The sequence below is a fragment of the Haematobia irritans genome, chromosome 3, assembly GCF_050003625.1.
Source record: "Haematobia irritans isolate KBUSLIRL chromosome 3, ASM5000362v1, whole genome shotgun sequence".
Taxonomy (NCBI): domain Eukaryota; kingdom Metazoa; phylum Arthropoda; class Insecta; order Diptera; family Muscidae; genus Haematobia; species Haematobia irritans.
Window position 1 is genome coordinate 34,825,549 of NC_134399.1, and position 17,674 is coordinate 34,843,222.

Below are 17,674 nucleotides of genomic sequence, written 5' to 3' on the forward strand. Positions count from 1 at the left end.
TTGAAAACATTTTCTATAGAATAAAATTTTGACAAAATTTTCTATAGAAATAAAGTTTTGACTATATTTTCTATAGAAATAAAATTTAATATAATTTTGACAAAATTTTTTATAGAAATAAAATTTGGACAAAATTTTCTATGGAAATACAATTTTTACAAAATTTTCTATAGAAATAAAATTTTGATAAAATATTCTATAGAAATTAAAATTTTGAACAGAAAATTTTGACAAAATTTTTTATAGAAATAAAATGTACTAAAAAATGTACTTTTTACAAAATTTTCTATAGTATAAAAATTTGACAAAATTTTCTACAGAACTAAAATTTTGACAAAATTTTCCATAGAAATAAAATTTTGACAAAATTTTCTATAGAAATAAAATGTAATAAAAATTTCAATAGAAATAAAATTTTGACAAAATTTTCTATAAGAATACAATTTTGACTAAATTTTCTATAGAAATAAAATTTTGACAAAATTATCTATAGAAATAAAATTTAATAAAATTTTGACAAAATAAATGCTTCATCATCTCTAAAATCAGAGATATTCTCATCAAATACCATACTAAATTTAAAATTATGTGGGTTCATATAGGAATACATGGAAACTCCATTGCTGATGAAGCCGCAAAATTTGCATCCTATGCACCAGTTTTTCGTTACAACATCTTCAATATCAAAGACATTAAAAAAACAGCAAGAGATTATCTGAAGCAATCGGAAATGGTTTCATGGGATAATTATCAACACTATTACAAATATATAAATCCAAATAAATCTACGCCCGTTTTCCCCGAGGACGTTTCCAGAATTCATCTACAGAAATACATCAGATTAAGATTGGGACACACTCTAATCACTCATCAACATATTTTCGAACAATCAATGTCTGAAACATGTCCTCTATGTCATAACGAACCAATTGATATCAACCATATTATTTTCTACTGCTCCTCTATTAATGAAGCAGAGCAAATACTATTCGGCGGCAAAGTTCTTCCTCAACTCCTATGTACAATCACTTCTGAAAACATTGAAAACTTACTTACCCTTCTAAAACATTTTAACATCTATCATCTCATTTAAACTTCTCTCTTCTAAAATAGCATAATATCTACATAACCTAATTTCTCCGAACTTATACATAATTCAGGTCGAAAACCTATGTTGTTAGCACCTATATTACCTGTTTATTTTTATAATTCATTATGATTGTAAATATATAAATAAATAAATAAAGAAATAAAATTTGGAAAAATTTTCTATAGAATAAAATTTTAACAAAATATGGATAGAAATAAAATTTTGATAAAATTTTCTATAGAAATTAAATTATGACAAAATTTTCTATAGAAATAAAATTTTGACAAAATTTTCTATAGGATGAAAATTTGACAAAATTTTCTATAGCAATAAAATGTTGACAAAATTTCCTATAGAAATAAAATTTTGACTAAATTTTCTACAGAAATAAAATTTTAAGAAAATTTTCTATAGAAATAATATTTTTACAGACAGACAGGCGAGTTTTTTTAATTAGGAAGATTTGTGGTATTTTGTTTTCAAATTTTGGTAGATTATTAATGGCACAAGTGGTAACCGTGATTGTATCGCCCCTGGCTGAGGAATTCACTTATTCCGTATGGAATAATAATCGATGTTTTTGAACATGCAATATGTTTAATTTGTTATATTCTTCTATTATTCATAGGTATACATACTAATGCCTATACATATGTATTTATTATAATTTTTGTTTTTTCATTTATAGAAACCGAAGGAGAATTAACCCGTAAACAGAAAGTCACATTACCTTGGGGTCCATTATATTGTGTCCTGCAACAAGATGAACAATCATTCACAGCATATTGTAGTGAAGAGATATCGGTAAGTTCCAAAGTATTCTCAAATATACATTTCACTCTATGTGAAATAAAGTATTCAGCTAAACTAATGTAAAATATTTTGTATTTCTCTCGTTTATTCTTTTCTCAAAAAAACCAAATTAAAAAATAACAAAATAAAACTACAAAAATAAATTTAAATTAAATTAAAATAAATTAACATAACATAACATAAAATAAAATAAAATAAATAACATATATTTAAATCACCTACACCTTATATATTATACTCACGAACACATTATTTATGCTCTATAACATCACAAATCTATACATTGTATCTATCCCTTACTCCCTCACATGCCTTTACACAACATAATTTATTTAACATTATTCGCTTCAATATTCTCGTAAAAATGCTAAACATTTGGGCCTGGACTAAAACAAACTAATTTCACCGAATTATGTAGATATTGTCAGCAACGCCTAGAAAGGAGGTGGGTAGTAATGTAAATGTATTTAATGTTGATTTATTATATAGAATATATAGAGATTATTTTAATATAATGTAATATTTTTTTTTCAGTGTAAGCTATTTTGTTGTACTATGCTTTGGTTGAACAAAAAAAAAAAAAATCTTTTTAATTATATAATGAAATTTTTCATGAAAATTGAGTCAATTGAATCCATTGTGATATCGATAACACAGAAATTCTCTGTGGATTATCGATAATATCTATGTATGTGTGCACACAACCTAACTTTTTCGAAATTTTCGAATTTCTAATGAGTTTTCTATTAAATAATGAAACATTTCATATAATCGTTACTGCTGAATGAAACTATTACCAAATGCCAATGGAAAAACTTCATTGACTCAATTTTAATGAATTTTTTGGTTGTGGTTTATTTTGGTGTTCAAAAATATCTCTTAATTTATTGATGCTATTATTAAACAAATTTTATTTTATAGTTTTCTACGAATTATATTTTAACTAGAAAATCATATGTTCTCCATAGAAAACATCTTACGAGTTTAAGAACAGTCTGAAAGGAATTCATCGTAACTGTGGCCCGGAGAATGAGGAGAATTTAAGCCGCTGCCGTCTAAATTTGAAAAAAGCTTCAAATTTTAAAAATCCAATTCCATAATAGTTTTGCAAAAATAATTAACAACAAATATTAGTAAATGATCGTGTTGGCTCAATCTTGAAGCCGCCTCCGGAAAAAATAATTTAGTGTCACCCGCCGTCAACAAAAATGGGTCGGTTTTATTCTCTGCTATGGGCCCATTACGATTATGGTACAATAGTCTGATCAATCCATGTATTGTTTATCGTTAGCCACTAGTCTTCCCATCTTTCTGGCAACATACGGATATCGCGACGAAAAGACGACGCAATATGCGAATCGATATAATTTTTGGCTTCTCCATAAGGACGAAAATGTCATCGATTGAAACAAGTGGTAAATATAAGGAGCAATGCCTGGGCTATACTGTTGGTGGGTTAGGACTCACCATTTGAGTGTTTCCAAATAAGTTTTTGCGGCTTTTGCAACATGTGACCGTGCTGCAAAATCACCTTATCGTGCCTTTGCAAATATTGTGGCCGTTTATTATACAAAGTTCCGCTCAAATGTATCAATTGTGTTAGGTTAGGTTGAAGTGGCAGCCCGATTATATTTCAGGCTCACTTAGACTATTCATGGGAGCCACCGTGGTGCAATGGTTAGCATGCCCGCCTTGCATACACAAGGTCGTGGGTTCGATTCCTGCTTCGACCGCACACCAAAAAGTTTTTCAGCGGTGGATTATCCCACCTCAGTAATGCTGGTGACATTTCTGAGGGTTTCAAAGCTTCTCTAAGTGGTTTCACTGCAATGTGGAACGCCGTTCGGACTCGGCTATAAAAAGGAGGTCCCTTGTCATTGAGCTTAACATGGAATCGGGCAGCACTCAGTGATAAGAGAGAAGTTTACCAATGTGGTATCACAATGGACTGAATAGTCTAAGTGAGCCTGATACATCGGGCTGCCACCTAACCTAACCTAACCTAAATAAGTTTTTGCGGCTTTTGCAACATGTGACCGTGCTGCAAAATCACCTTATCGTGCCTTTGCAAATATCGTGGCCGTTTATCATACAAAGTTCCGCTCAAATGTATCAATTGTGTTAGGTTAGGTTGAAGTGGCAGCCCGATTATATTTCAGGCTCACTTAGACTATTCAGTCCATTGTGATACCACATTTAACTAAAAGTACCCATTACATATGGGAACTTCTAGTTTTAACCACTGAACCTTCTCTATTATTTTCTTTTGTTGAACCAACCAGATTGTTCCAGAAACATTAACAGACTGCTTAAGTTAACGTTTTCCAGGTCCGCCAGTAATCTAAAACTATATGCCCCTAAAATTTGCTTACGCCTCACACAAATGCAGGACACTCACACAAGATATGTTTAATTGATTCCTTTTCCTCCGCATCATGACAGCTCATACAATAGTCATTATACTTCGCGCCAATAGTTTTCGCAAAATCGCCTATCAGGCAGCGACCCGTTATAGCAGATTCAAGAGTGATATCTGACGTCTTGAGAACACTAGCATATCTAGTGTGCGGTTCAAGTTTAAATGGGGTAATATTTGCTTGGTGTCGTTACAACCCTTGCAATTCTCCCATCGAACATTTGCCATCATGACAGCCTTCTCACGCAGTAAGAGCTTGCAGGTAGCCAGGGGCATACCAACAGGTTCTAGTTCCCCTGAAATGTGTAAGGTAGTACCTAGCCTTGCTAACTCATCCGCTTCTCAGTTCCCCGGTATGTTCCTAGGCCAGGCACCCATATTAGGTGAATATTGTACTGCTCAGCCATCTCGTTGAGAGATGTGCGGCAATCGATGGCCGTTTTCGAGTTGAGGAACACAGAGTCCAAGGATTTTATTGCAGGTTGACTGTCTGAGTATATATTAATGCCAATATTGCTTGGAGCATTACTTTTGAGCCAATTCGCCACCTCTTTTATTGCTAATATTTCAGCCTAAGTTCCATATCTTTAGAATATACTCCGAAATCCACTTGTCCATCCAATTTGGAGCCAGCAGTGTAAAAATCTATATATCTTTTATTCCCCGGGGTCTGTGTACACCAGACCTCACTGTTGGGAATTAGAGTTTCAATTTTTTTTCTTTTTGTCGAATCCACTACGTTAGGCACATCTGACATTAGTTTGGGGACCGAACTGTGACCGTACATTTTTTCCGACCACAGTGATAGCTCGCGCAACCGCATAGCCGTTGTTTCAGCTGACTATTTGACCAAAATGTCTAAAGGCAATAGATGCAGCATGACATTAAGGGAATCTGTTCCTGTCTTACTGAATGCGCCTGAAATACACAAGTACGCCATATGCTGAGCTTTATCTAAACCTGTCGGTTGCTGAAGTGCCGGCCATCGGACTACAACACCATATAGCATTATAGGTCTAACCACTGCCGTATATAGCCAACGCACAATTTTCGGTTTTAGTCCCCACTTTTTTTCTATTGCCTTTTTGCACGAGTACAAAGCTACCGTGGCTTTTTAACTGTGGGAGTTTTGCGATCTTTGCAGTACATGACTAATTCTGTCTTGGCAGGATTTACCCCAAGACTATTCTGTTTCGCCCATTTTTCAGTCATCCGGAGGGCTCTTTGTATAACATCTCTGATTGTGGATGGGAATTTTCCCCTGACTGCTAGAGCCACATCGTCTGCGTATGCCACCACTTTTATCCTTTCTTTTTCTAGGGAAACTGGAAAGTTGTTTATAGCAACATTCCAAAGAGGAGGTGATAGAACTCCTCCTTGAGGAGTGCCTCTGTTCACATACCTTTGTATGTTTGCTTGTCCTAGTGTGGCTGAAATGCGTCTCTTCCTTAGAAGTTCGTCTAACAGCCTAAGTATACCTGGATCAACATTCAGAGTTGTCAGTCCATTTAATATCGAGCTCGGATGGACATTATTGAATGCCCCCTCGATGTCTAGAACGCCACGATTGTGTATTCATTGACAGATAGTGCGCTTTCAATAAAGCTGACTAGTTCATGCAAAGCGGTCTCAGTAGACCTGCCCTTCGAGTATACATGCTGTCGTTTCGAGAGCAAACTCGAATCGACACTAGTTCTAAGATAAATGTCTATAATCCTCTTCAGAGTCTTAAGTAGGAATGAGGATAAGCTGATTGGTCGGAAATCATTCGCACTCGAGTGAGAGGCTTTTCCTGCTTTAGGTATGCCACCACTTTTATCCTTTCTTTTTCTAGGGAAACTAGAAGGTTGTTTATATCAACATTCCAAAGAAGAGGTGATAGAACTCCTCTGTTTACATACCTTTGTATGTTTGATTGTCCTAGTGTGGCTGAAATACGTCTCCTCATTAGTAGTTCGTCTAGCAGCCTAAGTATACCTGGATCAACATTCAGAGTTGCCAGTCCATTTAATATCGAGCTCGGATGGACGTTATTGAATGCCCCCTCGATGTCTAGAAACGCCACGATTGTGTATTCATTGACAGATAGTGCGCTTTCAATAAAGCTGACTAGTTCATGCAAAGCGGTCTCAGTAGACCTGCCCTTCGAGTATACATGCTGTCGTTTCGAGAGCAAACTCGAATCGACACTAGTTCTAAGATAAATGTCTATAATCCTCTTCAGAGTCTTAAGTAGGAATGAGGATAAGCTGATTGGTCGGAAATCATTCGCACTCGAGTGAGAGGCTTTTCCTGCTTTAGGTATGAAAGCGACTTTGGTTTCCTCCACTTTTCCGGAATATATGCTAAGTTTATACATCCTTTATATATCACCGTCAACCAAGGGGTAATTCGGTCAGTCACTGCTTGTAACTCCGCCTGAGTAATTCCATCAGGTCCGGGGGATTTGAATGACCCAAAGCTATTAAACGCCCATTTTATTCTAGATTCCGATACAATTTCCTCGATAGGAAATGACCGCTGAGCCTCTGGTACACCGCCAGAACATGGTTCGACCGTCTGATTTCCAGGAAAATGTGTGTCCAATAGTACCTCCAACGTCTCCTCACTGGACGTTGTCCTATTGCCCTCCGATATTTTAGTGAAACCTGGAGCGGAGTTAGTGGAAGCTAGTACCTTCCGTAGTCTGGAAGCCTCTGACATATTCTCAATACTGCTGCAGTAAACATTCCAAGAGTTATGCTGAGCCTTTCTCAGTTCTCGCTTGTATCCTCTCAGATTCTTCTTGTAAGCGTCCCAATCCTCAGGGGCTCTGGTGGACTTTGCTTTGTTAAAGAGCTTCCTGCAGGATTTACTCATCTTACTTAACTCCGTAGACCACCATGGTGGTCGATTTTTCCCCCTTGGCTTCCCTCTAGGGCATGCAGCTTTCAGTGAGACGTTGAAGGCCATAGTAATCAATTGTGTTAGATACAAAGCTGCGGTGATCGTTTCACACGGTTGCCGGGGCTCATAGTGCACTACACCCAGCTGTTCCCACCAAATACATAGCATAAGATTCTTTTCATGGATATTCGGCATCCATATGGTTTTATTTTCGCTTAGGATTGTCGTAGTTGATCCACTTTTTGTCACCTGTAAAGATGCGATGCAAATAAAAGTTCCTTTGTCGCCTTATGAACAGTTACACGTTAATGAAAAATCGCCTTTCTATGTCTCCAGCATCGATGAGAAATGGCTTAGCGTGTAACTTCGATTTGGCAAGTTATTATTGGGTTTGACATGAGTTCTCATCGTGCAATGTCTCCCATTCATCTCTTCAAACTTCTTCGACTGCCCTGATTGTTCGTTGTCTTCCAATTCAAAATCACCACTCCTGAAATGCATAGGTTAGGTGGCAGCCCGATGTATCAGGCTCACTTAAAATATTCAGTCCATTGTTATATCACGTTGGTGAACTTCTCTCTTATTCTCTCTGATTTCTGCCCGATTCCATGTTAAGTTCAATAACAAGGGACCTACTTTTTATAGCCGAGTCCGAACGGCGTTCCACATTGCAGTGCAACCACTTAGAGAAGCTTTGAAACATTCAGAAATGTCACCAGCATTACTGAGGTGGGATAATCCACCGCTGAAAAACTTTTTGGTGTTCGGTCGAAGCAGGAATCCCACGACCTTGTGTATGCAAGGCGGGCATGCTAACCATTGCACCACGGTGGCTCCCTGAAACGCATAAACGACCTCTCACATATTGAAACCGAAAGAGCACACTCCGAACTATGTCATCTCTAGTCATTCCTGCATTACTTGGGACAGATTTTAGAGTCTTCTTCACCATTGGAGTTAACACCCCTCATTTGATTTGACGACGAACTTCTCTTTTATCAATGAGTGCTACCATATTCTCTGTTTAGCTGAGTGCGAACGGTATTTCACATTGCGGCGAAGCTACTTAGAGAAGCTGTTAAACGCTCAGAAATGTCAACACTGAGAGGGAATAATCCACCGCTGAAAAACATTTTTTGGGATTGAACCCATGAGCCTTTGTGGGCCTTGCCCACCGGGTCTTTTCAGTCTCATTTACACGATACACCTGGGCAATGTAGAGGTCCCTGTTGACATAGTATTTGAGTATTTCCCATTGCTAACATGCCTTCCAAGTACCACCAAACGCAGATTTTGGTCTTTTTGGGTTGAACATTTTGGCTTCGGCTTCAGCATTTCTCCTGAGGTCATATTGTCTCTCATATCCCGTGATGACTTGATACAATAGGCGCTTTATTTTTCCATGAAATCTTGAGCAGTAATTTGAAGGCGTTTTCCTTTGCTTTCTTTCGTAGAGCTCGTGAGGCTCCCATGTTTCAATTTGTTGAGTAGGTTAGGTTAGGTTGAAGCTTGCTTGAAGAGATTGCCATTGCTTTAATGCTCATTTTTCGGACAATCGCGAATTCCTTAAATAGAGCCTTCCGATAACCACTGAGTGCAAAATGAACAAGTACACACAAAAAAAATATTTTTCTGATTCAATCACGAAATTAATTGATCCAATTAATTTTTTAATTGAAATGTCTTCAATCACAGAAATGATAGTATCAATTAAAAAATTAATTGATAGTCAATTAAAAAATTAATTGATCCAATTAAAAAATTAATTGATACTATTAATTTGTGTGATTGATTTTTATTTCAATTAAACAATTTGTTGATTCAATTAAATTTTTAATTGAATATTTTTTAAATCTCAATTAAGATTTTAATTGGAAAAATTTTCGTAAAATTTTTTTCTGTGTATATACGGCCGTAAGTTCGGCCAGGCCGAATCTTATGTACCCTCCACCATGGATTGCGTAGAAACTTCTACGAAAGGCTGTCATCCACAATCGAATTACTTGGGTTGTGGTATCTTAAACCTTCTTAACATCGTTTTCAAAATTGTGAGTTAGTCCATACGTGGTATATGTTAGACAAAAAAGTTATGTATAGTGAAGTCTACAAATAATTACGAATCGATATGGACTTTTTGCACGGTACGTAGAGAGCCAGAATTGAAATATGGGGGTCGCTTATATGGGGGCTATATACAATTATGAACTTGATATGGACCAATTTTTGTGTGATTGGGGATCGATTTATCTGAGGGCTATATATAACTATAGACCGATATGGACCTAGGTAGACATGGTTGTTAATGACCATATACTAGAACAATGTACCAAATTTCAACTCACTCGGATGAAATTTGCTCCTCCAAGAGGCTCCAAAACCAAATCTCGAGATCGGTTTATATGGGGCTATATATGATTATGGACTGATATGGACCACTTTTGGTATGGTTGTTAAATATCATATACGTTCACCACGTACTAAATTTCAAGCAGATCGGATGAATTTTGCTTCTCCAAAAGGCACCGGAGGTCAAATCTGGGGATCGGTTTATATGGGAGCTATATATAATTATGGACTGATATGAACCAATTCCTGCATGGTTGTTGGATACCATATACTAACATCTCGTACTAAATTTCAACCGAATGGGAAGAATTTTGCTCTTCCAAGGGGCTCTGGAGGTCAAATCTGGGGATCGGTTTATATGGGGCCTATATATGATTATGGACCGATGTGGACCAATTTTTGCATGGGTATTAGAGACCATATACTAACACCATGTACCAAATTTCAGCCGGATCGGATGAAATTTGCTTCTCTTAGAGGCTTCGCAAGCCAAATTTGGGGGTCCGTTTATATGGGGGCTATACGTAAAAGTGGACCAACATGACCCATTTGCAATACCATCCGATCTACATCAATAACAACTACTTGTGCCAAGTTTCAAGTCGATAGCTTGTTTCGTTCGGAAGTTAGCGTGATTTCAACAGACGGACGGACGGACGGACATGCTCAGATCGACTCAGAACTTCACCACGACCCAGAATATATATACTTTATGGGGTCTTAGAGCAATATTTCGATGTGTTACAAACGGAATGACAAAGTTAATATACCCCCCATCCTATGGTGGAGGGTATAAAAATTGATTGGGCAAAAGTAAATTTTCTAAGGCTTGTGTAAATACTTTCATAGGAAGTGGAAAAACGTTGGATGAGCTTAAAACGTAATATTTGTGGCATGTTCCGAATTTTTTTGCTGTGAAGTTCTTGAACTGCGTTACGCTCTCATTGATATAGTGATCACCCTATCTCAATGAGAGCGTAACGCAGTTTGGTATTCTTATGACATAAGGGCTATGTTAAACCTTTAAGTTCTTGGATTTTGTGTTGCCAAATTTAGAAATGGCAATGAACTCCATCGCAGTAGTCATTGCGATGGATGATCAATGCCTAATTCTGACGACATTATGGCTATGTTAAGTTCTTGGATTTTTCAATTTTGGGATTTTTTGTTCGGCTTGAGGTTATGAACTGATGAAAAATGCTGGTGTATTTGTTTTTCATTACTTTATTCTTAAAATATTGCTATTTTCATGGCAATGAACTGCCCTGCCGCACTCATTGAGATGGGGCGAGCACTGCAGTATTATCTCATGACATTATATCCTATAGTAAACTATCGACCATGAAGCTATACCGACACTGGACCAGGAAATAGAAAGCTTACATAAAACAGAAGCTAAAGTATATTGTATAAGTTATAGTGACAGGAAACCTCATCAAGAATCTCTTAAAATAAATCTTAATATTTATATTGGGAACCTTAGGTCCACATTCTTTTGGAGAAATATATGATTTGATAGATATTAATATAATTCTTGTATAATTTCTTTTGTAGATATTTAACCATAAAATATATTTTTTTCTATACGCCTTATTAAATATTCTTAATTTTCCTTAATTCCTCTTCAGTTAACCGATATTATGTGCAATGAATATCCCCGCGTACGTTTAGATCGTGTTCGTCGTCCTACAAAAATTGTATGGGATGGACCGCCAACACTGCAAGAGGAACCAGAAGATTCAGATACTTCCTGTCCAATGGATATAGCATTAAATACTACCATATATAATGAAATAGGTAAGTTGGAAAATTATTTCTTATACTCTCATCTCCAGTGAAATTTAAGCTGTAAGAAATCAGATTCGAAGGATAAGCTCCCATGAATAACTTAGGAGTGATTCCTTATTACTCAAATGGTTTATTTTGCCTTCCTAATAAAAGTGTAGGCGTATAAAAAAGATGTCACAGGCAAAATTTGAGATGGTTTCTTGTAGACTCTATACAGTGCCATAGCAAATTTTAAAAGATATGATGGTTGTGCGGGTTTTAGGCTTTCAAACTTCTTTTCAGCCTTTATTTGGAAAATTTATTATCGAAATGCATTGATCAGCTATCAATGCAAAAACAATGAACAAAAATTAGTGAAAACAAGTATATACGGCCGTAAGTTAGGCCAGGCCGAAACTTATGTACCCTGCACCATGGACTGCGTAGAAACTTCTACTGAAGACTTTCACCCACAATCGAATTAATTGGGTTGTGGTAACACCTGCCGACTGCAAGGTATCTTAAAACTTCCTAACACCGTCTTCTAAATTGAAAGGTAGTCCATACGTGGTATATATTAAAGTAAAAAATGTCGATTAAATACGTATATAACATAATTAAGTTTGACAAAAGTTTCTATAGAAATAAAATTTTAACGAAATAAAATTTTAACAAAATAAAATTTAGACAAAAAAAATTTTTTTGACAACATTTTCTATAGAAATAAAATTTGGACAAAATTTTCTATAGAAATAAAATTTTAGACAAAATTTTCTATAGAAATAAATTTTTGACAACATTTTCTATAGAAGTAAAATTTGGACAACATTTTCTATAGAAATAAAATTTGGACAAAATTTTCTATAGAACTAAAATTTGGACAACATTTTCTATAGAAATAAAATATTGACAAAATTTTCTATAGAAATAACATTTTGACAATATTTTCTATAGAAATAAAATTTTGACAAAATTTTCAATAGAATTAAAATTTTGACAACATTCTCTATAGAATTAAAATTTTGACAATATTTTCTAAAGAAATAAAATTTTGACAAAATTTTCAATAGAATTAAAATTTTGACAACATTTTCTATAGAAGTAAAATTTAAACAAAATTTTCTATAAAAATAAAATTTGGACTAAATTTTCTATAGAAATAAAATATTGACAAAAAAAAATTTTGACAAAATTTTCAATAGAATTAAAATTTTGACAACATTCTCTATAGAATTAAAATTTTGACAACATTTTCTATAGAAATAAAATTTTGACAAAATTTTCAATATAATTAAAATTCTGACAACATTCTCTATAGAAATAAAATTTTGACAACATTTTCTATAGAAATAAAATTTTGCCAAAATTTTCTATAGGAATAAAATTTTGACAAAATTTTCTATAGAAATAAAATTTTGACAAAATTTCCTATAGAAATAAAATTTTGACAAAATTTTCTATAAAAATAAAATTTTGACAAAATTTTCTATAGAAATAAAATTTTGATAAAATTTTCTATAGAAATAAAATTTTGACAAAATTTTCTATAGAAATAAAATTTTGACAAAATTTTCTATAGAATTAAAATTTTGACAACATTTTCTATAGAAGTAAAATTTTGCCAAAATTTTCTTTAGAAATAAAATTTGACAAAATTTTCTTTAGAAATAAAATTTTGACAAATATTTTCTATAGAAATAAAATTTTGACAACATTCTCTATAGAATTAAAATTTTGACAACATTTTCTATAGAAGTAAAATTTTGCCACAATTTTCTTTAGAAATAAAATTTGAAAAAATTTTCTTTAGAAATAAAATTTGAAAAAATTTTCTTTAGAAATAAAATTTGACAAAATGTTCTATAGGAATAAAATTTTGACAAAATTTTCTATAGAAATAAAATTTTGACAAAATTTTCTTTCGAAATAAAATTTGACAAAATTTTCTATAGGAATAAAATTTTGACAAAATTTTCTTTAGAAATGAAATTTGACAAAATTTTCTATAGGAATAAAGTTTTGCCAAAAATTTTCTATGGAAATAAAATTTTGACAAAATTTTCTATAGAAATAAAATTTTGGTAGATTATTTTTGGCTCAAGTGGCAACCATTATTATGAACCGATATGGACCAATTTTTGTGTGATTGGGGATCGGCTATATATAACTATAGACGGATATGGACCAATTTTGGCATGGTTATTAGCGGCCTTATACTAACACCACTTTGCAAATTTCAACCGGATCGGATGAATTTTGCTCCTCCAAGAGGCTCCGGAGATCAAATCTGGGGAACGGTTTATATGGGGGCTATATATAATTATGGACCGATATGGACCAATTTTTGCATGGTTGTTAGAAACCACATACTAACACCACGTTCCAAATTTCAACCGGTTCGGATGAATTTTGCTCCTCCAAGAGGCTCCGGACGACAAATCTGGGGATCGGTTTATATGGGGGCTATATATAATTATGGACCGATATGGACCAATTCTTGCGTGTTTGTTAGAGACTACATACTAACACCACTTTGCAAATTTCAACCGGATCGGATGAATTTTGCTCCTCCAAGAGGCTCCGTAGATCAAATCTGGGGAACGGTTTATATGGGGGCTATATATAATTATGGACCGATATGGACCAATTCTTGCGTGTTTGTTAGAGACTACATACTAACACCACTTTGCAAATTTCAACCGGATCGGATGAATTTTGCTCCTCCAAGAGGCTCCGGAGATCAAATCTGGGGAACGGTTTATATGGGGGCTATATATAATTATGGACCGATATGGACCAATTTTTGCATGGTTGTTAGAAACCACATACTAACACCACGTTCCAAATTTCAACCGGTTCGGATGAATTTTGCTCCTCCAAGAGGCTCCGGACGACAAATCTGGGGATCGGTTTATATGGGGGCTATATATAATTATGGACCGATATGGACCAATTCTTGCGTGTTTGTTAGAGACTACATACTAACACCACGTTGCAAGTTTCAACCGGATCGGATGAATTTTGTTTCTCCAAGAGGCTCCGGAGATCAAATCTGGGGAACGTTTTATATGGGGGCTATATATAATTATGGACCGATATGGACCAATTCCTGCGTGTTCGTTAGAGACTACATACTAACACCACGTTGCAAATTTCAACCGGATCGGATGAATTTTGCTCCTCTAAGAGGCTCCGGAGATCAAATCTGGGGAACGGTTTATATGGGGGCTATATATAATTATGGACCGATATGGACCAATTTTTGCATGGTTGTTAGAAACCACATACTAACACCACGTTCCAAATTTAAACCGGTTCGGATGAATTTTGCTCCTCCAAGAGGCTCCGGACGACAAATCTGGGGAACGATTTATATGGGGGCTAGATATAATTATGGACCGATATGGACCAATTTTTGCATGGTTGTTAGAAACCACATACTAACACCACGTTCCAAATTTCAACCGGTTCGGATGAATTTTGCTCCTCCAAGAGGCTCCGGACGACAAATCTGGGGATCGGTTTATATGGGGGCTATATATAATTATGGACCGATATGGACCAATTCTTGCGTGTTCGTTAGAGACTACATACTAACACCACGTTGCAAATTTCAACCGGATCGGATGAATTTTGTTTCTCCAAGAGGCTCCGGAGATCAAATCTGGGGAACGGTTTATATGGGGGCTATATATAATTATGGACCGATATGGACCAATTTTTGCATGGTTGTTAGAGACCCTATACTGACACCGCGTACCAAATTTCAACCGGATCGGGTGAATTTTGCTCCTCTAAGAGGCTCCGGAGATCAAATCTGGGGAACGGTTTATATGGGGGCTATATATAATTATGGACCGATATGGACCAATTCTTGCGTGTTTGTTAGAGACTACATACTAACACCACTTTGCAAATTTCAACCGGATCGGATGAATTTTGCTCCTCCAAGAGGCTCCGGAGATCAAATCTGGGGAACGGTTTATATGGGGGCTATATATAATTATGGACCGATATGGACCAATTTTTGCATGGTTGTTAGAAACCACATACTAACACCACGTTCCAAATTTCAACCGGTTCGGATGAATTTTGCTCCTCCAAGAGGCTCCGGAGATCAAATCTGGGGAACGGTTTATATGGGGGCTATATATAATTATGGACCGATATGGACCAATTCTTGCGTGTTTGTTAGAGACTACATACTAACACCACTTTGCAAATTTCAACCGGATCGGATGAATTTTGCTCCTCCAAGAGGCTCCGGAGATCAAATCTGGGGAACGGTTTATATGGGGGCTATATATAATTATGGACCGATATGGACCAATTTTTGCATGGTTGTTAGAAACCACATACTAACACCACGTTCCAAATTTCAACCGGATCGGATGAATTTTGCTCCTCCAAGAGGCGCCGGAGATCAAATCTGGGGATCGGTTTATATGGAGGCTATATATAATTATGGTCCGATATGGACCAATTCTTGCGTGTTTGTTAGAGACTACATACTAACACCACGTTGCAAGTTTCAAGCGGATCGGATGAATTTTGTTTCTCCAAGAGGCTCCGGAGATCAAATCTGGGGAACGGTTTATATGGGGGCTATATATAATGATGGACCTATATGGACCAATTCTTGCGTGTTTGTTAGAGAATACATACTAAAACCACGTTCCAAATTTCAACCGGATCGGATGAAATTTGCTTCTCTTAGAGGATCCGCAAAGCAAATCTGGGCATCGGTTTATATGGAGGCTATATATAATTATGGACCGATATGGACCAGGATCGTTACAAACTATTTTGTTTTAGACCTCTAGAGAGAGAAACACCACTTATTCTTTGCTTACAGAATATATTTCGCTGGTGCTGGGGAAGGAGTTTGTCTGACGATGATTATACTTTACAGGTGCGGGAGAAGTAGTTTCCTTGACGAAGATTCTACTGCACTAGCGTGGAGGAGAATAAGGTTGTCTGACGAAGATTATACATCGCGGGTGCAGGGGAAAGGACTTTGCTTGACGAATATTCTACTTCGCAGGTGCGGATGGGAAGAAGTTTGTCTGACGAAGATTCTAATTCTCAGGCGTGGAGGAGTTTGTCTGACTAAGAGTATACTTCGCAGGTGCACTTAGAACAGAATATATCATGTGTGTTTCCTCAGGGCAATTTTCTCAACTTTCGGAGGTAGTCTCCTTTAAAGTAGCTCAAGAACTTCATTTTCCACTTTCCTTAAAAGAGCCCTGTATTCCGTTTCTTCTAAAGGATAATGCTGGACATCGATAGTGGCTGAGTACCTTAGGCCTTATTCCTAGTTCACTGCAATAAATGGCGTTACCAGTTACTTCTACCAATTTTCTCAACTTTCTGAGGTAGTCTCCTTTTAAAATAGCTCAAGAATTTAATTTTCCGCTTTCCTGAAAAGAGCCCAGTATCCCGTTTCTTCTAAAGGATAATGCTAGACACCGATAGTGGCTGAGTACCTTAGGCCTTATTCCTAGTTCACTGCAATAAATGGCGTTACCAGTGTCTTCGATCATTTTAGATCCATGTGTATACATATTCAGAGTTCCGAAAGGTATCCACCTCCCTTCAGTACCTCTAAAGCGGCAGTGGGGTGTGCCCCTCACAGTGCCTTGTCATAGAAATAAGTACTATTCATCCTATTTATTTTCGATATTCGATTATAATGATTCGCGATTGTCCACCAAACGTGGCAGCTTGAGACTACTTGTGTCGATCCTGGTATCCTTAAAAGTAAACAATAATTCTCAGTACTAACAGCTGACTTTATATTTAGCATTAAACAGCTGATCCAAATTTTAAAGCTAAGGTTCAGAGACGTAAGACTAGAGATGATATCAGTCCTTGGACAAGAAGAGATTGCTTGTAGCGATTCCGGTATTTAGGGCCGATCCCAATGAGGGTCGAGAGCCACCGTGGTGCAATGGTTAGCATGCCCGCCTTGCATACACAAGGTCGTGGGTTCGATTCCTGCTTCCACCGAACACCAAAAAGTTTTTCAACGGTGGATTATCCCACCTCAGTAATGCTGGTGACATTTCTGAGGGTTTCAAAGCTTCTCTAAGTGGTTTCAGTGTAATTTGGAACGCCGTTCGGCCTCGGCTATAGAAAGGAGGTCCCTTGTCATCAATCTGGCAGCACTCAGTGATAAGAGAGAAGTTCACCAATGTGGTATCACAATGGACTGAATAGCCTAAGTGAGCCTGATACATCGGGCTGCCATCTAACCTAACCTAATGAGGGTCGATAAAATCAACTTGAAATGATACTTCATTCTCTTCCCTTTTCTTTTCTTCTCACTTGTTTCCTACAGATCATGTTTATTTTTT

General features: G+C 36.1%; 1 protein-coding gene across 2 annotated transcripts in view; it reads left to right on the top strand.

Moving 5' to 3' along the window:
• raskol (Ras GTPase-activating protein raskol) overlaps positions 1-17,674 on the top strand; it is a 679,447-nt gene that overhangs the window by 295,377 nt on the left and 366,396 nt on the right. The window contains exons 3-5 of one of the 2 annotated variants that reach the window (XM_075300491.1): positions 1,779-1,894; positions 2,322-2,348; positions 11,180-11,348. In XM_075300491.1, the coding sequence (XP_075156606.1) occupies positions 1,779-1,894; positions 2,322-2,348; positions 11,180-11,348 (312 nt within the window). The remainder of the gene's footprint in view (positions 1-1,778; positions 1,895-2,321; positions 2,349-11,179; positions 11,349-17,674) is intronic. The other variant, XM_075300492.1, reaches the window with a different exon arrangement.